The 26,512-nt window shown below is 35.1% G+C and overlaps 1 protein-coding gene across 4 annotated transcripts in view; it reads left to right on the top strand.

Moving 5' to 3' along the window:
- Positions 1-26,512, top strand: part of SCLT1 (sodium channel and clathrin linker 1) — a 102,422-nt gene that overhangs the window by 53,601 nt on the left and 22,309 nt on the right. For 2 of the 4 annotated variants that reach the window (XM_039879642.1, XM_039879643.1), the window contains 7 exons: positions 581-758; positions 3,114-3,212; positions 9,244-9,315; positions 13,978-14,052; positions 15,860-16,005; positions 17,222-17,414; positions 22,708-22,904. In XM_039879642.1, the coding sequence (XP_039735576.1) occupies positions 581-758; positions 3,114-3,212; positions 9,244-9,315; positions 13,978-14,052; positions 15,860-16,005; positions 17,222-17,414; positions 22,708-22,904 (960 nt within the window). The remainder of the gene's footprint in view (positions 1-580; positions 759-3,113; positions 3,213-9,243; positions 9,316-13,977; positions 14,053-15,859; positions 16,006-17,221; positions 17,415-22,707; positions 22,905-26,512) is intronic. The other 2 variants (XM_039879644.1, XM_039879645.1) reach the window with 2 other exon arrangements.

Genomic DNA, 26,512 nt, shown 5'->3' with positions numbered 1-26,512 from the left:
ATCTTAATTTTTATTATACAATATTATGTTTAAAAACCTATGGAGATATATGTATATATTATATGTGTATTTTTGTGTGTATGTATATGATTTTATGAACATGGAGAAAAATATTCAAAGATATACATTAGTAAATTAACATGGATTACCTGGATATAGAATCGGAAAGGGGAACTAAACAGAAAAGGAAAGGAAAAAAGAATACCATATAAATAGAAAGAACAACTCATTCTTTAAGGATTTGCTTTATAACATTATCATGTAGCTATGTAATACAGCGTGATACTATAGAAGGTGTAGCATAATTACAGTCAAAATAGCGAGGCACAGTCACTGCCCACTGCTCATTAGCCATATGACCTTAATCAAATGCTTACGCTCTGTTAAAATGCTCTGGTGGTTGTTTAAAAAGGAAGTAACAAAATCTACAGAACTTTTATGCAGATCAAATGAGTAAGTACATGTAAAAGTAACTGGAATAATGTTTGTCCTGTAATAATAGATGCTCAGTAACTCTATTTCCCTCCTTCCCTTTAAAAATATTTAACTTTTACAATGTGATTAACTTATTAACTTTTAGATTATGTGTGGCAATCCAAGAAGCCACTCAATTAAGAACAGAAAAAACACATTTGGAAAAACAAACTCGAGAGTTACAGGCAAAATGCAATGAATTAGAAAATGAGAAATATGAAGCTATCGTAAGAGCCAGAAATAGCATGCAACTCTTAGAAGAAGCTAACCTGCAAAAAAGTCAGGTAAGAAAACTAGTTAACGCGTTTATAAAAAATAAAATCCCAAACATTCCTCGATGTGACCTAATAGGAAGGGAATCTATAACTACGGAGTAATCCACATGAAAATGAAATTGCTGTGCTCACTATTAATAGACATATTATATTCTTGATGATAGGACTTAATATCATAAAATATGATAAAATGTCAGTCCTCTCCCAAAACATATCGACATGTCAGACTTTTCTTATGTCTGCAATCCTTGCATAAGTAATCATCCCCTCTAGTCTCATACTCTGAAATACTGTTATAGCTCTTTACTGCGGTATACGCTCTATTTTATTCAGTTAAATCAGACGGATCTTATTCATTTTTATTTCCCCTTTATCTCCTACACGATCACTCTAATAGAGCAGCAGCTTAATTGACAGGAATTAAATTGAACTATAAAGATTTATTAACTGGAGCCTTCGTGTCACTGTTCCTTTTTTCTTGACCCTCTAACCATTGATTCCTCTGCTACCACACAGCATATTTTTATCTGTTACCACTTCCATATGGATGGTATATAAGTTTATAGAAGTCACAAAGTAGATAGATTTGTTTTTAATGTCGCTGCCTACCTTATGTAGTGATCATTTCATCATTGATTCATTTAACTGACATTAATTGAATATGTAGTGTATGCATAATACTCTGCTGGGAAATATAGAGAGTACAAAGGAAATGCTTTGTTTTATTTATATTTCCATTTTAACATAGTAGAGGGTTTTCCAAGAGAGCTATTAAAAAACAAAACAAGCTCTTAACACCTAAGTTAGCTGGAAGAATTAAGAGCAGGACAGTTTTTCAATCTCCTCCGAAGCCCAGTCATGTAAGTAATTTTACCATCCGGTCACTAAAGATGAGCACTTTGTGTAGAGCAAATGGACAGAGAAGGTAGTAGTGACACTCAGTTGCCTAACCCTCAAATCTTCCCACCCAAGTCAATAGACCCTTACAGAGGCTGTTTATGTCTATAATCTTAAGCTCCCTCTTGACTCATTGCTTAATTGCTAGAGGGCTCCCACCTTCAGGTGCTTGTTCTAAGAAGTCAGTGGTTTCTTTAAACTGATCATGCAAACAGACCTGAAGCATAGCCTAGCACAGCTCTCTTACAGTGCTTCCCCCTTTCCTCGCTGTCCATTGTCTCATAAGGCTGTTACATCAAAAAAGCTGTTGCTCTTACGAGCTTACCTATTGAAGCAGGAGGAAATTTATGAAACAATTTTTAAAAAGAGATGAGAATGTGTATGGTTCTTTGGAAGATAGCAGAATCAGAACAGAAGGCCACTTGTATGTGATGAGAGACAGAGACGGAATGAGAGGGACTGACTGATTGACTGACTGATTCAGTCCTAAATTGGAGGCGTTCCAGACTTGGAAAGGTATTTGGGCTAGAGATGTAAATTTGGGAATTTTCAGCATATAATTGATATTTAAAAGTGAGATTGGATTAGAACACCAAGGGATGGATGTCGATGGAGGAAAGGACCACAACTGAATTCAGTCCCATTTTGAAGAGGTTGAGAAGAGGAAAAAAATAGCAGTGCAGACTGAAAATGAATGCTAAGTGAGTTAGGAAGTAAATCAATAGCTAAAAGCCAGGTAAGAAAGTAAAACAAGGTGGGGGAGGGGCGGGTAATCAATTATTTCAAGCATTGCTGATGGATTAAATAAGATAATTACTCAGAATCGACTCCCGTCATCGGTATGGAGCTTGCGGTTGGTAAAAGCCTGATTGCAGTGCGTGTGAGGGAGAGAGAACCGGAGATGAGCACGGGCAGACGCGGAGGAGTCCTGCTCCACACGGTAGCAAAGGAATGGGTGTGACCGACAGCAGAACGAGGATTATAAGAATAATTTTTAGGTGGGGGACGAAAACGAGAGGATGGATAGAAGTAGGTGGCATCTACGGTGTTTGAGGTGTGAGGTGACAGAGACTTAATTTGAATAATACCAGATAACGGCAAAAGGGAAATCCAAGAGATTTTCCCAAGAATATAATACTTCGACTTGATGACTTTTTTGTATAGAACTGAAGGAAAATAAAAATTCAAACATAATTCACAGATTTCCAGCTATAGATATTAGAGGAGTGGTAGAAATGGCTGAAATAAATACCAGAGGAAAATAAATTTTAGTTAGGACAAGTTCAGGTGAGGAGGACAGAGAAAGTAAATATCATTCATGCCACAGGCAAGAGCTCCAGGTCGAGATGTCTACAAAGTTTAGCATAAAGTATTTGCTTTCAAGAAAGTGATTAGCAGATAGGTTTTTACCCATCTTTATTAATAATGAAGTGATCTGTAATACCATCAAATGATTATTTTCTGAAGGTTCTGCTTGAAGAGAAGCAAAAAGAAGAAGATATAGAGAAAATGAAAGAGAAAATTTCTCGGCTTATGCAAGAGGCTATCATAAGAACAAGGAAGGAAGTAAGCGTTTTTAATATATTTAAAATTCAAAATTTTACAACTTAAGACTAAATGCCACCTAAGCTTTTGCCTGATGAACCTAGTTATTAACTAACAGCTAATTACATCAATTGTGCCAAACTTCAAATACAAATCATCTCAGGATAGTAGCACTCGCTTTTTGAGCTAGAGTGGGCAGCAGCGGAGGGTGGGGAGATGAGGAGGAGAGGAATATAGGCTAGGAATGTAGTGAAGATTAACACACCCGAAGCATAAAATTCAAGAGGAGGCTTAAAAAGAACCTTAGAATGCTTATGAAACAAGAAAACCTGCTGCCGCTTGCAGTATCTGAGAGCAGCGGTCCCCAACCTTTGGGCACCAGGGACCGATGCTCCTGTGAGCATCTAATGCCTGATGACCTGAGGTGGAGCTGAAGTGGTGATGTTAGCTCTGGGGAGCGGCTGCAAATAGAGATGACTGTTTCGCTCTCTCACCCCCTGCTCCCCTCCTGCTGTGCGGCCCAGTTCCTAACAGGTCATGGGCCCAGGGGTTGGGGACCTCTGTCTTAGAGCATCTGAGGACTGGTTAAATCTGGTTCAACCTCTTATTTTATTGGTAAAGAAACTGAAACCCACAAGAGGTTATTAGTATAAATATATGTTACTTAATGCTAGAACTTAGACTCATTCCTTCTCCTATGATACTAAGTGCAGCATTTTTTCAGTCCCGTCATGCTGATATATATACAATTTGTGAATTGTGCAATTGTTTGCAGTTCTATTATCAAGATTAAACCTAATATTTTTATGTTAAAGTAATGAGCTTTTCTTGGTTTGAATTGTGAGGCTTATGAAATTGAAAACTGTCCTGGAATGTAGGTTTGCTCTCATATGAAGAGGCAAGGTAGACATATATATATTTGCCTTGCCTCTGGTAGAGATGTGAATCAGTTCGTAAGTGGTGCAGTCAAGGCTGAAAGTGTAAAGTGAGTTCAAGAGGAAAGAAAACACAAAAACCCGTTTTGAAAATGAAAAACGTAAAATGCAGAATGATTAAGTAACTGGCTTAGGGTCCCACCTCTGGGCAGAGCTGGGATGCAGGTGCAAGTCTGACGATTCTTGAGCCATATCTCAATCACTGAGACATTCTTTTACATTAATTTCTATTTTTTTATTTTTAGATATTTTCAAGCCCATTAAGAAGGTTGAAAGAAATGTACAATGAACATTTATTTACCCCTCACCCAGATAACTCTTAAAGCATGGCAACGTTCGTTCCCTTTTGCCTGACATTTAGTCAGACTGTAAGCATCATAACACTTCACTACTAGCTCGGCGTCTGTTTCCTCAGGAAAAGGCCATTTTACTACTCAGCTACACCACTCTTACCATACCTGTAAGCAATCAACATTACTTCAGTACAGTCCATACTCACATTTCCCTAACATGTTCTCTATAGCTGCTTGCGTTTTTAAATCCAGGATTCAATTCACATTTATGCATTATTGCATTTGGCTACTATGTCTCTTAGTCTTCATCGGTTTAACCCAATCACCTGCCTTACTCTGTATGTGACAAAGATTCTTTGTAGAATCCAAGCCAGTTGTCTTTCAGAATATTCCACATCTGGATTCATGTCACTGCTTCTTCTTAATTAGATTCCGGTCATTTCTGGCAGAGTGATATGCATACCTCCCACTTCATCACATCAAGAAGATGTAATGTCAGGTTTTTTTGCATCAACAATGCTAAACTTGACCATGTGGTTAAAGTGGTAAGGCCAGATTTCTCCCTTGTGTACTTATAAATAATTGGGAGAAATACTTGAAGATCATGCAGGCATCCTTTTCCACCAGAATCTTTCATCCAGTGGTTTTAGCATCTGTGTTGATAATCCTTGCCTGAAATAAATATTATAGTGGTGATTAAAAATGATAATATTCTAATCCCGTTATTCTTTCTGTATATTTATTAGCTGTGATTTTTCAGTAGTGTCCTGCCCCCCTTTTTAATATCACTGTGGATTCATGAATCTTTTTAATTTTTTTATGTTATAATTCATTACCATCAGTCATTTTTATTCTCCATTTGTCTCTCTAGCTTTCTTGCATAAATGATGTTCCTCTCATCTCAGCCACATTTTCAAAGAAGCCTTGGTTATAACTTTTTTAGTTTGCCATTTTTTTTTGTCAGAGATAAGAATTAGCAAAAGCAGAAAGTCATGGTTTAATTTTTACAGTAGTATTTGCATTAAAATGCTTACCTACATATTCATAAAGACTATAAGATAATTAACAAATTATCGAAACCAATACTTTCTTTTAAAGTGAGCTTCTAATCTTGTATGTCAGCTATACTTTAATAAAAAATAAATTTAATAAATAAATAAAGTTAGCTGCTGTAGGATAGTTAGATACACTATGTATTCCCCCACTGCATAAAATAAAGGTGTTAACTTTTTTCTTAGCTATACTTTTTTATGGACAGTATTGTTTCTCAGCTAGGTAGACTGAAGTGAACTGGTTTTTTAAAGCCTCATCAGTTAAAAAAAATAAAATCTAACATGCTTGCTTTTCCCCTAAGCAATTAAGTGGTAGAGTTTTAATTCCTACAGAGTTAGTGTATAATGTTTCTTGCTGCAAAAACATTTCTTATAAATCTATTATTTGTCACTGTCTGACTGAAATTAGGTGATTTCCCAAGGTAAAATTTCTAATCTGAGGCAGAGTCTAAACTAAAGCCTGGGGTTTTTTGTTCCTAGTCTTGTATATCCTTTCTGCAGAGATCCCTGTCCTGTTCTAGGGGTTGAAAACACTGTAACCGTGGCTGAAGTTTAAAATATTCTTGACAACATAGCTTTAAAATATGTTAATAAATTTTGTTGCTTTTAATGCTAAACCTATTTTTATCAAAGTACTCATAGTATGAGTACCCCTCATTGATTTTCTAATCATAAAATAAATTCACATTAATTTTATGGTTGATGGAGGTTGTCTTTTGCATGAATCCTTAAATGATCTCAGTGTAATTTTTCAAAAGTGTTGTGATCTCTGTATTCAGTCCAAACCTTTCTACAAACGTGAGTGTTCAACTGCCTGCTAAGATGTAGTTATCTCTCTATGTAAACAGTCCTACCTGGGGGTCTGAAACACAACATATCTGAAACTGAGCTCCCTCTCTCACACCCCGATCCCCGCTTCCTCCTGGGCTCCTTTTCATGCCTCGTATACAGATTTCTCTGCTCTTCCAACTGTTCACTCAAGAAGTACTTGTTGAGCACTTCCTATGTGCCAGGCACTTTGCTGGGGCCCTGCCCTCTCCCAGTCCCACACTCTTGCCAAGTTGATATTTTAAGTAAATTTTTATATTATTATCACTAAAAAGTAATACATGCTCATTATAAAAACAAGTAGACATATATAAAGTATGTAGAAGAAAAGTAAAATCATCTATAATTCCACATCCTTTGAACTTTCATTTGATCTCAGATTATCAATGATATAATTATCGGTAACACAAAAAATTGTGGAGATATATACACCAACCTGTGAATAGCTCTAAGCCTAGAAAGCAGAATAATGAGGAACCTTTCACTTTCAACATAATATAATTCAGCAATGTTTTAAATTTCAAAGAGTAGGTATTATTTTTTGTAAACAAACTATATATTATATATATATACATATATACACATATATTGCATCTTATAGAGCATGTGACATAACCTTATATCCATTTATATGTTTTAAACACATTTTTAAAAGTTTTTGTTTGAAAGTTTTCAGTTGTGTTGGTGATAATTGCCCCATTTATTACAGTTTGACATGTCCTCTAAATAATTCAGAATTGTTGAATTGGGGATAACTTATGTCTAATGACTTCACAAGCATCTATTTTTATTAACTAAAGTAAATATAATGACCAAATGATCACATATTTCTGGGTGTAAAATTAAAGAAAAATATGACAATAGCATATTTCTTTAAAGTACAAAAAATAGCAATTTTTCATATAGCTCTCAAACAAATAAAATTCAATTTGTGAAAAAAGCATGGTTTTCTTAACTTTTGATTTTAAATCATGGCTTAAAGTTGGTCATCAAAATTTTATTTGTCCAGGTAAGCAATAAAATTATATTCGTCCAGGTAAGCAATATTAACACCATAATGGGCCTTTTCTATTCCTATTTTCTGTTAATTCACCTTGCTATTTGGTTTATAAATATCCTTACTGTCCATAAAGTTATAGAAGAAAATGTTTACATAAAGAAAGTGAGGTTGGGGGAGATAGGGATTTTAGTCCCTTTGCAGACTTCTGAGCCCCCGTCACAGCAAACCAACTCTCACATGTGTACATTTGCTCACAGAACAGCATGTGTGTTGTGTTGTATAAGATACTGACCCCCCAAAAGTTCTCTGGCTTCTGGAGCAAAGATGTTCACTGGTGATATACCATCAGTGTCAGTAGCCCTACACAGTCTTTTTTTATAGTTCGAATAGTTTGATTCACTGACTTTGTCAGCGTTACTGTAAAAATATTTCAAAATATATATACTCCTGTGGTCATAAACACATTAGTTGCATCCTTTCTAGATACTAAAAACTTAAAAAATTATGTGAGAGGCAGACAGATACGGCTGGGCTTATAAGAAACAAAATTTGTATATTCTAGGAACCTTCATGGCTTAATTTCTCTGTGCCTTAATCTTCCTCAGCTGTAATGGGAATACTAACTAGTTCATCAAGTTGTTGAGAAACTTAATGCGATCATAACACATAAAGCACTCTGAATAGTTCCTAACACATTAAACCTCAATAAATGCTCACTGACCCATAAATAAGATGGATTGATCCTGAATATAAATATCCATAGGAAAAGTCTATATCAATTGTAATCTAAAATAGAGCTAAAATGAACCCACATATGTTTGACATTCCTTCAAAAAGATAGCATATTAATTAACCAAATAAAGTTTTAAATGTTCTAAAGAAGGTTTATATCATGTTTTAGAAATAATCTCTTATAAGATCTGTGAAAATTTCCAAAAACCTTTGGGTCATAAATGTTTTGCTGCTGATACATTATCAGTATCAATATTCCTCATGGTCTTTTTAAAAAGTATGAATAGATATTAGGAAAAAAAATATTGCCAGAGGAGCCACCCTGGTGAGATGTGACTAATTCTTCAAAATATTCTATACACATAAATTGCATTATTTCTGAAGATATTTAATGTTAAATAAGGGTTTTCTTTACCAAGTAATTTACTTAGCACTGATACCTGATGTGCAGTATAAAAGTATTCTTCATTTATAAAAGAAAAGTGCCTTTTAAGTTATTAATTACATTTTCAGTGTAATTGAGTTTTTCTCTTGACTTACTCTATGGCAGCAGTTCTCAAAGTGTTGCTCAGGGACGCTGCAAGATTACACCTCCTTTCATAATTATAGGAAAGCACTGTTTGCTTTTGTCATACTCATGCTCCGTGAGTGTGCAGTGTTGTTTTCCAGGAGGTGGTGATATGTAGCAACACAGCAGGTTGAACACAGAAGTAGATATGAGAATCTGTCTTCTGTTGAGCAAGACATTAGGAGATTTGCAAAAAATGGAAAATAATCCTACTCTTCTTAAAATATTTTAATTTTGGAAAATATGCTTATTTTTTATAAAAATATATTATTTGCGTTAACCTGTATTAACTTTAATTATTATTTGTAAAGGGCTTAATACGTAAATATTTCGAAATTTTCTCCATGTTCATTTTTAAGTAATAAACTTCAATAGAAAGAACTCATCATAAACAAAGATCTTTGTTTTTATAGTGTAAAGGATCCTGGGCCAAAAAGTTTGACAAACACTGTCCTTTAGAGTGTATTATCTTGTTCTCACTATCATGATAAACTCTGACTCTTTAATACATCATGTGCTTATTTATCTTTTATGCCCTAAAAGTTACAACTTTATTTTTTATCAAAATTATTATCCTAGATGTATATATTGGATATTCATTTTTATCGTAGACCTAAATAATTCATAACTATCTTAATTTAAAGGTTGCAAACACAAGAAAACAATATAATGTACAGATTTCTCGACTATCAGAAGAACTTTCGGCCCTTCAGATGGTATGTATGTTAGAAGACATATGAATATTATTTCATACGAATATTATTTATTTTAAAGGGCAAGGTACATATTGGACATTAGTTCATTCAAAAAACATGCTAAGAACTATGCTAGATACTAGAAAAACAGTGAAAATGAAGATGATCATGTTATCTATGGTCTTGGGACTGTGGTGTAGCAGAAAAGATGGATGGTATTTATCACATTTTTCTATAATTACCTGTCTTTGACAAAGAATGCGCATGGTGCTATTGAGCGCCCAGCTACAGGTGCTACCGTACGCTGGGTTCACTTGGGAGACCACGGAGGAAGAAAAAGTATGTATGACAGTGGGAAGGAAGAAGGCAAGCCTCCAGAACGAAACGAGCCCTGGAGGGTGGAAAGGCAAAGAAGAGAAAGGAAAGGGTACTTGTGTGACTAGGGGTGGATTAAATATATAAATTTAACATGAAGATTTGATGAAATGGAATTTAATAGTCTTGCTTACCTGGAATTAAAAGTACAAGAATTTCCAAAAATTGGGAAGATGTCCGATTGATATTTAAGCACATCTGAAAGGAGGATCAGATCTTTTCCACATTCTACAAAGTCTGCAGCGTACATAATGAGCGTGCATTTGTCATCGTGTACGCGTCCCGAGACCAATAGAACGAGAGACAGTGTTACTTTTTTGTTATTTAATGTCATTTGTTTTCATGATATAGGAACATTAAGTAAAATTGATGGGATGCAGTATAGCCAATTGGTCATGTCTAATTCTTCGTGGCTTTTCAATTCTACTTCCTCTTCTATAGCTTTACTATTTTGCTTTTTCTCTTACATGGACTGATTTAGCTATCAAACGATTAACAGCTTTGAGGAAGAAGGGTCCTACTTCAGTCCAGGATCATTAATGGGTTATAAACTCTGGAAGGGGACAACATTTATTCTTTCTATTTTCCCAAAGGAACACACACTGTATGTGACCTGCAGGGATTTTTAAAATAACTGTTAGCCGTGTAACAACCAGAGCTATATGAACTCACCTTAGAGCAAAGAATATATAATTCCAGATTATTCCAATAGATGTTTCTTAGGATTTATAATAAAACAATTCTAATTCATAGCTAAGTGGATTTTTCTAAAAATATTAAATATTATCTGATATCATATTGATTCCATGGGATAAACTGTACTAATTGAAAAGTGTTTAAATATTAAGCATTTAGAAATACTTTCGAAGGAAGACATGTTCAGCTACTTTAAAAAGCAGATTTTCTCAGGAAACTCAGGCTATAGTTTGAGGCATAATACCTTGATTTCTATGCTTACGTGCCAGTTTTACCACTTATGCTATAAAGATGAAGTCAGGGAGGGAAATTAAGCATATTTTAGCTAACTCAAATTAAATTATGTTTGCAAGAATGAGAAAAACTTATATTTTAGGTTACTGTGCAGATTTTTTTTTTTTTTTGATAGGTTTAAGAAAAGGCTAGAGCCAGTCTATCTCAAGCCACATGTCTCCCTGTGGAAAGCAACACACACAGCCTTTATTCTCTCCTACATAATATACTTTCTCTAAGAATACTCAAGGTTTTAATTTGGCCAAATAGCAGAGGTTGTCGTTAATCTATAGTAAATGAGGAATAAGATTGATTATAAATGCCCAAATTTATACAAGTAAAATGAAACATTTAGTATGATCTTTTTGTGATCCTGAAGTTTTTAAAAGTCTAATTTTTAATTTCCAAATCTATGGGCATTTAGACATCTTTTTTTATAAATGCTATAAATGGTATTTTTTATTTTAAAAAATTACACATGTAATACATGAAAACACCAACTATAAAAAAAATATTTGAACAATATCAAAGTGTAGTGAGTAAAAGTGATACCCCCTTTTTCATACTCTTTTCCCTGGCGTACCACTTCCTCCTCTTAGACACCACTACTGACAATTCAGTGTGTATCATTCAAGCATGTGGATATGGGTGTTGATATAGACAGAGCCGTGGGGTTACAATGTTAGTTCCTTCACTAGAGAGAGAAAGGTCAGATCACATGAAGCCTCTTGGTTCTTCTGTCATTGAGTATTCATTTGACGTCAGCAGTAGCAAAAAAAAAGAAAACATAAATCATTTAAGTGGATGAGTGGCTCAATACCAAGCACATCAGATGCTGTTATACTAGCTCATTTAGGCATCTTTTCATTGTTGCTTTCTAATCTACTTAAATAGAGGCCACAGATCATGGTCTATATGATATTGATTCTTAATATTTGTTGTGACTTTATGGTACACTATGTAATATGATTCTGCAAATACTCTGAGTACTTGAAAAAATACGTACTATCATTTGGTCATATCTTCCTCCAAAGTTAGGAATTTCAGTGGTGATTAATAGCAAATATCCATGAAAACCTATTAGTAGTAATTTTAAATGTTTGTTTTAATACAAACATTTCTAATAGAATTAGTATATTTATCTATAAAGGTTTCAACTTTTCTGTCTCATTTTAACTTTGTTTCAAATTAACTAAATATTCTTTTAGCCACTCTCATTTGGCAATGAAATTGTGAACTGGATGGAGAGAGTTGTATAGCATATTTATAACATACCTTTCAATCTGACACTTACAGATCCAGGAGTGTGACCCAACCTTGTTATTAACATCTACATTAAAAAAACGTATGGGAATCATATTGGTAGATTTAGAAAAAACATTTGACAATAACCAATACCCATTCATGATAAAAACTTCAGCAAACTAGGAACAGAAGGGAACTTGTTCAACTTGATAAAGAGTGTCTTCGAAAAACCTACAGCTGTAAACCTGAAAGCTTCCTCACAAAGATCAGAAGTGAGGCAAGGATGTCCCCTCTCACCACTGCTTTTCAACACATACTGGAAGTACTTGCTAATGCAGCTTGATCATAAATGAATGAATGAATGAATGAATGAATAGGAGGAAAGAAAAGGTATGCAGATTGGGAAGGAAGAAATTTGCTTGCAGATGAATGGTTGTCTAGGTAGGAAAGCCAAAAGAATCAACAAAGAGACCCTGGAACAAAGAAGTTATTAGAGTAAGCTTGCAGGATACAAAGTTAACATACAAAAGTCAGTTTCTTTCTTATATACCAACAACGAACAAGTGGAATTTGAAATTAAAAATAATGCCATTTACGTTAGCACCCAAAAATTAAGTACTTAGGTATAAACCTAACAAACTATACAAGAACTGTATGAGGGGAATCGCTCTGATGAAAGATATCAAAGAATAATAAATGAAGAGATAGCCAGTGTTCACGGATAGGAAAACTCAGTATTGTCAGCATGCCAATTCTTCCCAACTTGTTCGTCTAGAAAATGGAATATTATTCAGCAATAAAAACAAATGAGCTATCAAGCCTTGAAAAGCATAGAGGAAACTTTAAAGCACATTACTAAGTGAAAGATGTTAGTCTGAAAAGACTATGTATGCCCTATATGATTCCAAATATATGACATTCTGGTAAAGGCAAAACTATGAAGACAGTAATGAGGTCAATGAGGAGAGAAGGATGACAAGGCGTAGGCAAAGCATAGAGGATTTTTAGGACAGTGAAACTACACTGTATGGTACTATAATGGTGGAAAAATGTCATTATAAATTTATACAAACCCATAGCATGTACAGCACCAAGAGTGAATTCTAATGTAAACTGTGGACTTTGGGTGATACTGTTGTATCAGTGCAGATTCATCACTTGTAACAAAATGCACCACTACAGCGGGGAATGTTGGTGATGGGTGAGGCTGTGCATGTGTAGGGGCAGGAATTACATGGGAAATCTCTGTAACTTCCACTCAATTTTGCTGAGAATCTAAAACTTCTCTAAGAAATAGTGTCTTTAAAAAATCACTCGATGAGTTCTAAACATAGGAGAAATCCCAAATTTCACACCATAAAACTATCTCTTACATAGATTAGCAATATGTGTAACATTAATGTTTAGTTTCTTATACACTAATAGTTCTGTCTTAATAAAAGATAAGTTTAGATTAATTACAAAGTAGGTTCATCCAAAGCATAATTTACAATTTGTAGAAAATATCACATCCATTCTTAAAAGTAAGTCAATAAAAATGAATAACTGTGAAGAACCAGTCATTGTAATGATCAGTTGTTTTTAGTTTTAGTTTTGTTTGCATTGGCTGTTTATAAGTTTTGCCAAAAAAAATAATAATAATAACTTTTAGAATTTATATTCCTATGCTAGTTTCAGGACAAAGATTATCCTCAAGATGCTGGGCCTCTGTCTAGTTCTGTGTTTCCTTTTAAAATATGTCATAAGAGTATATTAAAAGAAAAAAATATATAGTGTGAGAAAGGGGTCTCATTTATTTATTTTTCTCTCTGGAATCCCTCCACTTCTATTACCTACCTAATTTGTTTACTCAGAACTCCTTGTCATTCTGTACTGGAGGTGATTTCTGAAATCCTAAAATAGGTAACTCTTTGAAGAGTGAGGGTTTTTTTTGTTTGCTTTTGATTTTTTTTTTTAATCAGTATGGTCTTGCTGTACAGATAAATGTATGTAAATGTGGTATTCCTGTTATGAACAAATCATTCTACTCTATTTTTACTCGTTTTCTTAAGGATTTACAAATATAGTTATTTACAATATGACTTGAATTTATAGGAGTGTGCTGAAAAACAAGGCCAAATTGAACGAGCCATTAGGGAGAAAAAAGCAGTGGAAGAAGAACTAGAAAAGGTAAAAAGAAAAAGGAAAAAAATAACTGCCTAAAACCCAACTGCAAATATTCAAAATTCTGTCTGCTTCCATCACACTGTCTACTAGCAACCCCTATATTATAAGTATTCTCCTGGTGAGTGTTTTTATTTGCTTGGACTTTATTCAGAATCTGCTTTTAAATACTGGCATTGCCTGCATAAATTTCTTCCCAAGAGTGGCCACTTTATTTGAACTTTTTATTCAAAGGTACAAATTTTATGAAATAGCTATATTCCTTGCTTAAACCTCGTTCCAATAATATTTTGTCTGTCTTCTCTTTTTAAATTTTATGCCAACTCTGAATTTAGGTCATCTATGAATATAACAAGTATATTTAGCTAAAAAATTATAATACTCTAATGATGTACAGATTTTTATTTCATAGGGAAAATATTTACCCCAATGATATTTGAGAACAAAATATTGTGAGACGTCTATAGTTTAAAGTTTTTTCTTACTTAGATAACTTTTTTTTTTAGTGGTAAATATTCTACTCTCTGAGAGTGCCTTGTGGACAAGGGGGAGACTAGATTTGATTCAGCACATACTTTTAGGTACTGCATTGGGAACTGTCGTAGAAAGGTTAAATAATTTGCTCAGTGTTAAAAAATAGTAAATGGTAGAGTCAAAGTTTGATTTTTTTCAAAAGAGATCTATGAAGCATAAAAAGCATGTGATATATCTATGCTATTGATATAAAAAGATCATAATAACATCAGATAGTAATTTACAAAGCATAGCATTGTATAATCCCATTTGTAGGGGTTATAAAATAGAAGTGTACGTGGTCATGTTCAATGTAGGACCTTCATGGTCACCACTGTCCTTCAAGGTTGGTGCCTTCTCAATTTCCATCAAATGTGTCCCATTTAGATTACTACCTGCTGCGCATCAGGGCTTGGGATGAATTTTTAATGTCACATAGCATAGGTTAAGGAATAGGCTTTACTGAGGAAATTTAAACTTACAAGGCTACAAGCAACAGGTAAAGAGAAGGCACAGGCAAGTACTGCAGGGTAAGTGTGTTTTAGTAGCAGAGCGTTGATGTGCTGATAGTTTGTCTTATAGAGCAGGAGTGACAAAGGAGCCTTGTCATTGGGAGAAGACACAGGTTCCTTTGTCCAGGCAGTCTGGGTTTGAAAGGTAGCTGTGTGTAGGACTGAAAATGTGAACTGCCTAGCACTTGGAGACCTTGCAGTTCTCAGGAAGTTACAGCCTCTGTGTTGCGGGAGAGGAGTCAGTCTCATGGGAAGCTGAGCTTGGGTACAGCCACTCCTGCTGGGCAGGGGGAACCGCCACTCCAGCCCGATCATTGTCGAGTTAACCCGGACTAGGATTGTGGAGTCACTTTCAAGTAGTTCTGCTCATTGCACCCCAGAATGCATTGCACCCCAGAATGCATCTGTGTAGAAATGTAGAATTGATGTGAGGGATATTCATCCAAGAATCGAAGCAGTTATCTCTAAGTGGTGATAGAGTACTCGTTCCTTACTTCAGCTATTTTACATGTCTTTTTAAAATACTAAAACTATTTAAATAATTTACATGAGCAAGGATAATTTCAAAAAATACGCAATTATTATTTTATAAGTCAATTTTTAACATCACATTTTATAAATGTGAAACAACCAAAATTACTTATTGATATGTTTTAATATGTTATGGTGGAAACCGATGAACACACGATCGTGGATTTTGATTTCTCATTGATTTCAATTTTTTAACCTATAATTTCTTAAGACAGTTCTCTTCTGTAAGGTAATATACATATAAGCCTCTTCTGCAGGTTTACCATGAAGGCAGAGTAAATGAAAGTGATTGCAGAAAACTGGAAGAAATGCACCAAAGATGCCTCGTTGCAGAGCGACACAATGATGATCTTCAGCTAAGACTTAAGACAGCAGAAAATAAAATAAAACAACTTGAAATAAAGTAAGATGTACTTTAGGATTTTTCTATGATGACATTTTCAGAATTAATACAATTTTTGACAGATTCTTTACTTTTTTATAGGCATTATAATTATATCTTATGTTAAAAATAACTTTAGCACAAAATAGATTTTTTTCAAGATCATTTATTTCTGAAGACTAATTTCTATAGGAAGATAATATTTAATAGTACTATACCATTTTATTTTAAATTTCTCCTTTCTGGCAGTTAAATAAGATGTATATACGTGGCGTCATTTACCTTGTTTCTCTGTCCCATGTAGTTCCTAAAAACTGGTAATTAAATCAAGAGGCTTGATAAGATCCAGTTTCTTTTTTTTTTTTTTTTTTTTTTGGTAAGAATTATTCATAGGTGGTGATATTTTGGACTTCTCTTTAGAGACACATAATGTGTGTTTCTGATTTTAGCATCTTTCTGATTTTAGGTTCCTTCGATGATCATTGCTAGATTCATCATTTTATTAGAAACTTTGTTAGCCGAAGTTGAGATGGAAAAGAAAAATCTACAGATATTATGGGAAATGAGAGCCTTATATATTTCCTGTGACACCTGTTGACTAGGGGATATTGACAGTATTTGATTTTCTGAGATTGAAAAGATAAAAATTTAAAATAAGAAGAATAAAAGTTAGCAGTGTAGTGAAGCAATATACATGTTTGGAGGTTGTATCACCCAATAAGCCATTGTAGAGAAAGTTTAAGAAATATAACCTATTTAAACTATTAAGTAAGAAGTTTATAGAATTAGAAGTTTATAAAAACTATTTCTAAGACATATATGAAGTAGGTCTTATAATCTGGGAATACGGTCAGCTAATGTCTTTTCGTTAGTTAATGAAGTAGTGGAGTTTTAATTATTTCCTACTTCGCCTCTCTTACCATCGGCTTTAGTTCGTCCTCTTAAAGTCCTCTTGACATAATGATTCTCAATGTTAGTAAAAATTTGAAAGAGATTTCACATAGATTTCCTAGGTGAATGATAACACTTCAGTTTATCTCTTCTTAGTTAAGATTGCTAAATAGAATGTATTTGCCTGGCATAACATAACATTGTGACATCACATATTTTAAGTCTACAGTGGAGAGAAATGGCTCAGAACGAAGAAAACAAAAGTCTATACTGTAAAATATACAGACTTCTCGACTTCTACTACTTATCACTAAATTTAGGTTTCTTTTGTTTTTTTTTTAATCAGTTCCTCAGAAGAGATATCACGTTGTCAAGAGATGGTTCAGAAACTTCAGAATGTATTGGAGTCCGAGAGAGAGAACTGTGGATTTGTCAGTGAACAGAGGCTAAAACTTCAGCAGGAAAATGAGCAGTTACAGAAGGAGACTGAGGATTTAAGAAGGATTGCTCTCGAGGCTCAGAAAAAGGCAAAATTTCAGGTATTTACAAGACGAGTTAGAGTTAAATGTGTGCTTGCAAAAATCAGAATATTGATGCTGTTTAGAGAGACTTAGTAAAACCTTTTGAAGGCCTTTTTTTTTTTTTTGCCTTCTCATCAGATAGCACCAAATCATAATGCAGAGTGTTAAGCAGTCTTTTCTATATTGTAAAACTTGGCAAGCATACTTGAAAATGATTGCTTTCACTATCTACACACAACAAAAATGACCTTCCAACCATGAAGTACACTGATATTCCTGCCAAAGCAATTTAAGTAGTGCTAGCAGGACTATAGATTGGATAACTTTATACATGGCCATCCTTTCTTCTGCTATAATAGCCTCTTGAAAATCGAACTCTAAAACTAGGTGTGCAGAGGGTGCTGCATCAGTGTGCTCTGAGAAGCCCTCATAGGCAGTCTAAAAATTCCCTGCTAGGAAGAAGGCAAGGGACAAAAGTCCCCTCTATAAGAAAACTCCCCTTTGTTCCCTCCCTCGCTTCTTCCTTCTGTGCTCTGCTGCCGACATACTTCGTTCGGCAGGAGGAGAGTTGTAATCTGTTTAAGGGCACTTCACGAAGCATGGTATCACCATCGGCATGTTGCTTGCCTTTCCCTATTCCATGAGATTTGAAAAAAGTAGCATTAACTCTTAATGATAAGGATCTGTATCTTCTGGTTTCATAGTAAGGACACAGAGTAGTGGTGCTAATGTGTCACTTTGGTTTTGTTACTATGAGGACTCATAAAAAGTCACATTCCAACCTTATTCATATCAACATGTATTTATTGAATGCCTTCTATTGCAGGTATTAAACGCTGTAGTTACTTATAAAAACTTGAATTCTGAAAAAGAGAGCTTTGTATATCATACAAAGTAGTTTTTACTTTATGCTTTAGTCTGTGGGAAATCTTCGAAGAATAAAGGGAAAAAATCATACTACCAGATATCAAGACTTGATATAAAGCAATTAAAACAGTATATAATTGACATAAGAATAATCAACTTGATCAATGAAAAAAAAAAGTCCAGGAACAAACTCATATTTCATACTCACCTCATTTATAACAAAGGCACCATTGCAGTTCAATAAGGAAAGAATTATAACAAATGCTACTAGATCATTTGGGTCCATATTTTAAAAATAAACCTTGATTGACTCTTATATCACACCATACATGCAAATTAATTTAAGTTGCCTTGTACCTAAATGCAAAATATAAAACAATGGAGCTTCAAGGAGGAAATCTTCATGTCCTTGATTAAGAAAGACTTTCTTAAACAGAACACAGAAAGCAATAATCATAATGAAAAGATAGGTGAATTGGATTTCATTAAAATTAATGGTTGACATCAGAAGATATCAAGAGAATGAAAAGTGGATGAAAATATTATAATACAACCAAAAAAAAGAACTCATATCCAGAATATAAAAACAACAATAAGGAAATTATTAATAAGGAAAAAAATGAAGGAAATATTTCCTTAATGGGTGAATATTTAACCAATAGATGAGAAAGAACTATCTCAGCAAAACAAGAAATGGAAGAAATTGCAAATGAAAATATTGATGGATTTAAGCATATAAAATTTTAAAATATTTAATGCCATTTTTAAATGTTTAAAAAAGAAACAAACGGAGAGAATTATTTTAATAAATATGACAACAGCCAGAGACCATTCATATATGTTTTTAAAAATATAAAAGAAAAATACTTGTAACCCAATAGAAAAACATGCATGAGACATGAACAGAATTCACCAACTAAAACATATTGCTAAAACAACTTTTTAAAAGTTTAAACTCACAATTAACTGCAAATTATCAGTGTTTCTGATATGCCACTGAAAGTATAAAATGGTATACATTTAGAATATAAAATTTATTCTTAAGAAAATAATTAAAATATTTCATAATTAAAGAAATTCATTGAAAGATTACTTATAATAACAAATTAGAAACAACCTCTTTAAAAATAAAATAACAATTATGGTAATATAAAAAATACTGTGTAAGTCTTTAAAAACCATGCTTTCAAATAATTTGTAGTGCATTCATACTATGTCCTAAAGCTTTAAAAAAATTAAGAAAAACATGCATACATATTTACATATAGTCATGCACTGCATAATAACATTTCAGTCAACCTCGTATGGCAATGGTCCCATAAGCTTATAATTGAGTGGAAAAATTCCTATTGCCTAGTGACGTCATAGCCATCATAGCACGTGTTTAAGCAAACCTACTGCACTGCCAGTCATGTAGATGTATATAGCACATGCAATCGCAGTCGTAGGCTATGCCAGATGTCACGTGTGATGCACTCCGTGATGATTGCACAATGACAAAATCACCTGTCCTATCCATGCATTTCTCAGAAGGGATCCCCGTCGTTATGTGACATATGACTGTACACGTTGTACTCTTGTATGCATTGTAATCTCAATTTATAAGTTCATAAGTGGTGACAAAATGGAGATAAAGACCAGACGTATTTATTATAAGTCACACTATCACAGTCAGAGGCTACACTGTTTCCTATGCCAGCAGTTTGTTTTTGTTGCCAAACAGTATTGCTGAGTAGTAGTAACCTCTTAACTAGCTGTCATTCTGTTTTATGGAGCAGGAGGGCTCTCAGGGAAACGACTTTATTGCTGATTCTTTCTTCAACAACATAGGAGCCTAGTACTACGCTTTAGCTGCCTTTCCCGCCCTTGAAAAAGAATGATCTTCCGTAGATAAAATGAAAGGAGCCCAAAGGATCAAGACAGTGGGATACTGAGAAGTTGGTTGGCTGGGAACCTTAACAACTTATTATATGAAGCTTTCACTTGACGTTAAAGCCACTGCATTTCTTTCAGCTCTAGCCTTCCCTTTTCCTAACTCCTCCTTTCTTTCTGCTAAGGCTCTCCATTTCTTTGATCTAAGTATCCCTCATAAGTGTGTAAAATTAGGAAATGGATAATTTTTAGCAATTGTATATACCTGTGTGAGTAGTTCTCTTTAGAGGAAGGGCACAGAGGAAGAAGGGAGGGAGACTAAATCCCTTCTCCTACCCAGCACTCTGAATTTTAACATCAGTGGGACTTCTGTTGTAGGAGACCAGTCGTTGTGGCCCTTCGCCTTCCAGCATCAGGGCAGACCTATCCAGTTTAACAGTCGTAATGGCATCAGCTAAAGAATCTAGGAGTAAATTTTAAGGACTAAATTTTAATGCCAAAAAAAAAAGGCCATCATTTATTCAGTTTACAGATGTGTTTTGACGAGCTTACTATGTTTCAGGTTCTAAAGATGCAATAGTAAACAAAAAAGACATGACACCCACCCTTAAAAATTTATTAGGTGGGCAAACTTTAAACATGTTTACAAACTAATAAAAGCTTTTTAGGGAAAGCAGAGTAAGAGCTTCTAACAGAAGGACTTGACTCTGTCTAAATAGATAGGGAGAAAATTACTCTGTAGAAGCAATAATTGAGCTTAGTTCTAAAAATTGAATAAAAATAACTAAGGTAAGCAGAAGAGGAAAGATTATCCCAAGCAAAGGGAACAACATGTGAAAATAACCCCCAAATGAGAAAGCATTATGGCAGAAATAAAGAAGTAGGCAGAGACTAGGTTATGAAGGACTATAGAACAAGGCTTGTCACATTACAAATACATTTTCCAAGTGGCAATGGGGAGTTAACTAGGTAGGCAGAATTCTAAAGCTATGTAGATGCATAGATCATTTTTTAATATATGTGTGAGAGAAACAGAAATAGACAATTCCAGCTAACATATCAGAACCATGGCTTCTCAAGAGAAAGTGGAGATTGAAGCAAGGAAGGAGGAGCATGTGCAAATCAAGATTTGCAGAACCTCATAATTCAGAAATTATTAAAATAGCAGGAATCAAGGGTCTGCGGGAGGTTCGCCTAACAGTAATGCAATACAAAATCAAGAAATCAGTGTTGTTTTTCCAGTGCCAGTATTTATAAAGTACTAAATTTCTACTTGTGTGTTACTTGAGAGAGCAAATTTAAGAGCATTAGGAAGCATGCTGCTTTTAGCAGGGGTAACAAGGGTAAGGATTCGCTGTTTTCCCCCATGAACCATGGATTTTGGCTATTGTTGGATTTTCTGGAGTGTCTTTTGTATTGGTAAAGTTGGGTCCCTTATTTTTTTTTTTTTGAGTTTTGAAATAGCCATATTTACTAAATTACTGAATTACTAAAAGCCATGCCAGCTGTGAACATTTTTAAAGCACATAACTTGAAAATATCACAAGGAAGGTATTCTTTATAATATTTCTTTAGTGTAGCAAGATAAAGATAGCCTGAGAGCACACCAAAAAGTTATTCTAGTAACTATTTTCTCAGTTGCCTCAAGGAGGCTAATAGGTAGTTTCATTCTAGATGCACATAAAGGAAGGCAATTCATTACATACCTTAGGGCATTAGGACTTAATTTTCTCCCTGGATCCCACTCAAGAAAGCTTCTAGGGTATCCAGAGAGCATTTACTTGTATTTTCATTCTGCATTAAGGTATTTCTACTATAATAACATATATTACCTAGAGATATACTAAAGACATTTCCATATGAGGTTCTGAAAAATCATTATTATAGTTTTCTTCTCCTGAAAAGAAAAAAATACAGCATTTATACTGTAACTGAAATGGGAAGGAATTCCTATATATAATATTCTTTGATTTTCTTTATAAAACCCTTTGAAAGACAGTCTGAAGTTCAGTATACTAACCAAGTGACTTGAGGAGTTCCTGAGTGGGTGCACAGGCCAAGGTGCTGGTAGGCTGGTGCACTTGGAGCAGGCATGGCGCCCTGCACTCCCCACAGCCCACAGCCCACACCCTGCCCTACGTCTCTTCCATTTGGCTGATCCTGGGTTGTATCCTTTATAATATACCAGTAAACATTTTTCAAAATGACTTGAGCAGAAACCTAACTCTCAGTTACTGAGAACATAAACGTTTTCCAGGGATTATAGCCACAAAAGTAAAAGTAAATAGGAGAGCAGTTTTATAGTAGATAGTATACTTTTTTTTTAATGGCATTTTAAGGTATTGGGGAATGTGTTGCAAAAAATTGTAGTTCGTCATAATTCCGGTTTCATTTATACATTTATACTGTGAGACAGGATGTCTTCATTTGTGTTGAAAACAAATTGTAAACTTAATTTTTATATAGATATCTAAACATTTGTGCTGCAGACAGTACAATGAATGATCCCTTTTTGATTGATCTTAGAATAGCAGAAAAGAAAAAGAAGGTATGTGTTCATTTTATTCCCTAGATCAGTACAATGGAACACGCATTTTCAGTAAAGGAGCATGGGTTTGAGGTTCAGCTGAGAGAGATGGAGGACAGTAACCGAAACGCCACCGTTGAACTGAGGCATCTGTTAGCGACTCAGCAGAAGGCAGCCAACAGGTGGAAAGAAGAAACGAAGAAACTCAGTGAAAGTGCAGAAATCAGAATCAGCAATCTAAAGTAAGTCCGCTGTTACTGAGACATTTTACGAAAGAAATGATTTTACCTTTGGGTTGCGGTCTGTGCCATAATCTTTTTGTAAAAATGTGTAATTCCAGACCTTGTACATATGTTTTTTATTCAGCAAATATTTCTTGAATGACTAAGAAAAATATTAAGCATTATAAACCCAAACTAATATTATATATTTTTGTCAATTTTATGCATATTCCACAAAATATAATGATTTTCATTGGACGTGGCCGTTTAGAATCTTAACCCTGTTCGCATATAGGTCTAGCATAATGTCGCAGAACTGTGACAGGAGTCTGGCCTGCAAAGCCGGAAATATTTGCTGTCTGGCCCTTTAAGAAAGGGTTTGCTGACCTTGCTCAGCAGACCCTGAGTTTTTATGCTGGGTGACATGGGATGCTGTCAAGGACTTAGAGCAAAGTGCTGTGAGCAGCTCACGCGTTCTACAGGCGGGGCACTGGAGCTTCTTTCCAGGGCACAGGAAACATTGCTGCTCCAGTATTCTGTTTATTTTTCTCATCATGAGCTTTTGCTCAAAAATTGCCTTGACACTTTTTCCTTTATTTTCATCTCTATAATGCTTTCAAAATACTGTGGGGTTTTTAATGGATTGATTAATCTGAAAAACCTAATATGCCTTTACTGGGTCCAAACATACTTTTTAAAAATATCTCACCTCATTCATCACAGCTACTGATAAGAATATATTTTGGTGAACACTAGGTTTTGGGTATCTTTGGTATACAGAGTTTACGTGTGTCTGTGGTCATTACAGCATCCTGGATGTTGGACTGTCAGCTATTAAATAAATAAATTAGAACTGTTGCAGGAGTCGCATGGGCCATGAGAATCAATGGTGCACTTATTATAGAACATGTTACGCCCAATTTTGAAACATTAGCAGTTGGTCTTAGTATTATTTCTTGACTAAAAGAAATACGCTGATCCCCTTGTGTTTTAACCATATCACCTTGAGTGAGGTATAGTGAAGCCATTTGCAGATCGAGACAGAAACTGGAGTTTTACAGTTTCTATACTTAGAGTTCCCATGGATGAGCCCAGCACACCACCTGGGGTCAGTCACAGGCAGAGGGATGGGTAAGGGAGTGGGGGGATGGGGGGAGCGGCAGGAGACAAGCACCTTTATTGTGGTTTCCACTGGAAGGAATGGGCAGAGTAAATAGTTTGGGATTGGCTCATTTGAATAATTATAACGAGCTAGAAGCCTGCAGACTGTCCCTGGTTGTCTGAGAACTGACCTTGGGGCAGTTAAGGCAGATGCATGGTGGCCCAGAGGGTGAGAGCCCAGTAAGGGAAGTGGTTGGTATGCAACTTTTTAATCAGCTGCTCAAGAGGGGAAGCTGACAGGTCTCTAGCTAGGGCCTTAAACTGAGTCAAGACGACATTTGAAAACAACTGCACTGTAACTTGATGCAACTAATAGTGTAGCATCCTAGACCTGGGATATGAGGGCACGTTATTCTAATAGACCAGAAATGCCTAATTTTGATTTATTTGTATCACAGTGTTGAAATGGGAGACAAAAAAGTGTCGGTTAAAAACATCTTGAAAATTGTGGCAGAATTTATAAGTGTACTTCTTGCTTGGGGTGTCTGCCCATGCTGAGGGTGTCCTTTAAAGATTTAATGCCCCATTTTCTAGCAGAGCTATTCTGTCAGTCAGTATGCTTCAACAACTAGAAACTACAAATCTACTCAGAGAAAGCTATTTCACTTGGCAGATATTTTGCATCGAGTTTAATAGAAAGGCAGCATGTCCCATGACATTGGAGTTTTCCATAGTCTCCAGGGAAAAAAAGTAATGAATAAATGTGTTTTGTTTTATATTATCTTTGTATTAAAAATAACATCGATTTTTAAAATTATATATATTCTGCAATAATAGAAGCTCACTAATATTTTATACGCTTGCTTTATTATATTTGTAAACTTAACTGAAACTCTCCAAATTTGCTTGGAATCAGGGTTTTAATACACCTTTAATTATTCCGCGAGGTCGTTAGCATCTTGGCTCCCTATCCCTTCACTCTCTTAAGCTCAGAATTACACCTTGGCATGTAAAGTGCCTAATACTTGAGTTTGCAGACTTATACGAGTTCTTCCAGAAACGAAAGCAGATGCCTAAAAACTCACTGTAATTTATATAACAAACGTGAGCAACCACTCTTCGAAGCATTCTGCTAGGTGCTAGAAGCACATAGACAACTAAGACAAAGCCCTGCCCTTAAGAAGTTACTCCGTTCCATTATCCACATTTGTTTCTCATAGCATTTATCACTATCGGCTCCATAAAGAACTTCTCTCTTATGTTTTCCACTCTATCCTTAGACCCTAAAAGAGGGTTCAGTCAAAGTAGATACTCAAGAGCATATTTGTTGAATGAATGAATGAATGAATGAAGGTTAGTGAATTTCTCAATTACTGTTTCTTTTCTAGACTAACCTCCAATTTTGACCCTCTCTGCAGAATTTTAGGTTTTGAAATGCATTTGAACTTGTGAAACGTGATCAAGTATAATGTGCCCCCCCCACTATTTAAGAGACTGCATCACTAAGAAACTTGAATTCCTAAGAAACATTACAGCACTGCCGTAGAGTGAAACGTATTTCTCATCTTACAAATGTTTAAAAGTGCTGTTCATTCTAATAATTATTATGTGAACTGTTGATGATGAAGGAATACATAGTCCAGGATATAGGCACTACGACTGAGTGAAATAATTCTTAAAAATCAATACTTCTCATAATCAAGATCATGCTTTCAGTGGACAAAATAATACACAAAACAATGTAGCTAGGATTATTTATCCAATCATGTTTGAACTTGTGTTTCAGCTCCTGTTCTAAAATGTAGAGAACACACTGGTCATGTATTACAGACCTCCGTGAACGTGCATGCACGTCTGCAGGCACCAATCTATCCGTGGTTCTTGGCACATAATACTTGTTGAATTAATATGAATATATGAGCACGAATATTTATGTAAACATACAGTCCACATAGCATAGTGTCGAGCACTTGGTAAGTATTCCATAAATGTGTATAGGTGATTTATCCTGAGAGTTATTGAAATGCGATTTTTAAAAGAGTTTGCTGGCCGGCAGTACTGGGCCATGAAGCGTCCCTTTAGCCAGAAATCTGAGATGCAGTGCCAGTTTTACGAGCAAATAGAGTAGGTACTACCCATGTATGACTGATTTAAAGGCATTTACTGGAGTGAGTCCTGTGTCAAAAAATCTCATCCGTACTACTGCTGTCATGACAATTTCTTAGCTGAATTCTTTCAAACACTGGAAATTGTTTTTCTTCGGGTTTTTGGAGAGGTATTTTTAGCTAACATTCAGATACTGTGGCTGCAGCCTTGTGGTTTCCAATAGTCGGAACCTTGAAAACAACCTGGACGTGGTCCACAGGCTGCCCTGGCTCCTCTCCGTCCGCCTGCTTCCCTGAGCCTCCACAGTCCATCACGGAGCCCGCCTGCTCCGCCTCCTCAGCATCATCAGATCCAACTGCCTTGCCCTCCCCACCCCACCCCACCCCACCCTGATCAGACCTCCCTACCACTTACCTGCATCA

The sequence above is a fragment of the Pteropus medius genome, unplaced genomic scaffold (assembly GCF_902729225.1).
Source record: "Pteropus medius unplaced genomic scaffold, Ma_sr-lr_union100, whole genome shotgun sequence".
Taxonomy (NCBI): Eukaryota; Metazoa; Chordata; class Mammalia; order Chiroptera; family Pteropodidae; genus Pteropus; species Pteropus medius.
The sequence above is the reverse complement of the archived record's forward strand: the minus strand, read 5'-3'. Positions and strand labels throughout refer to the sequence as shown.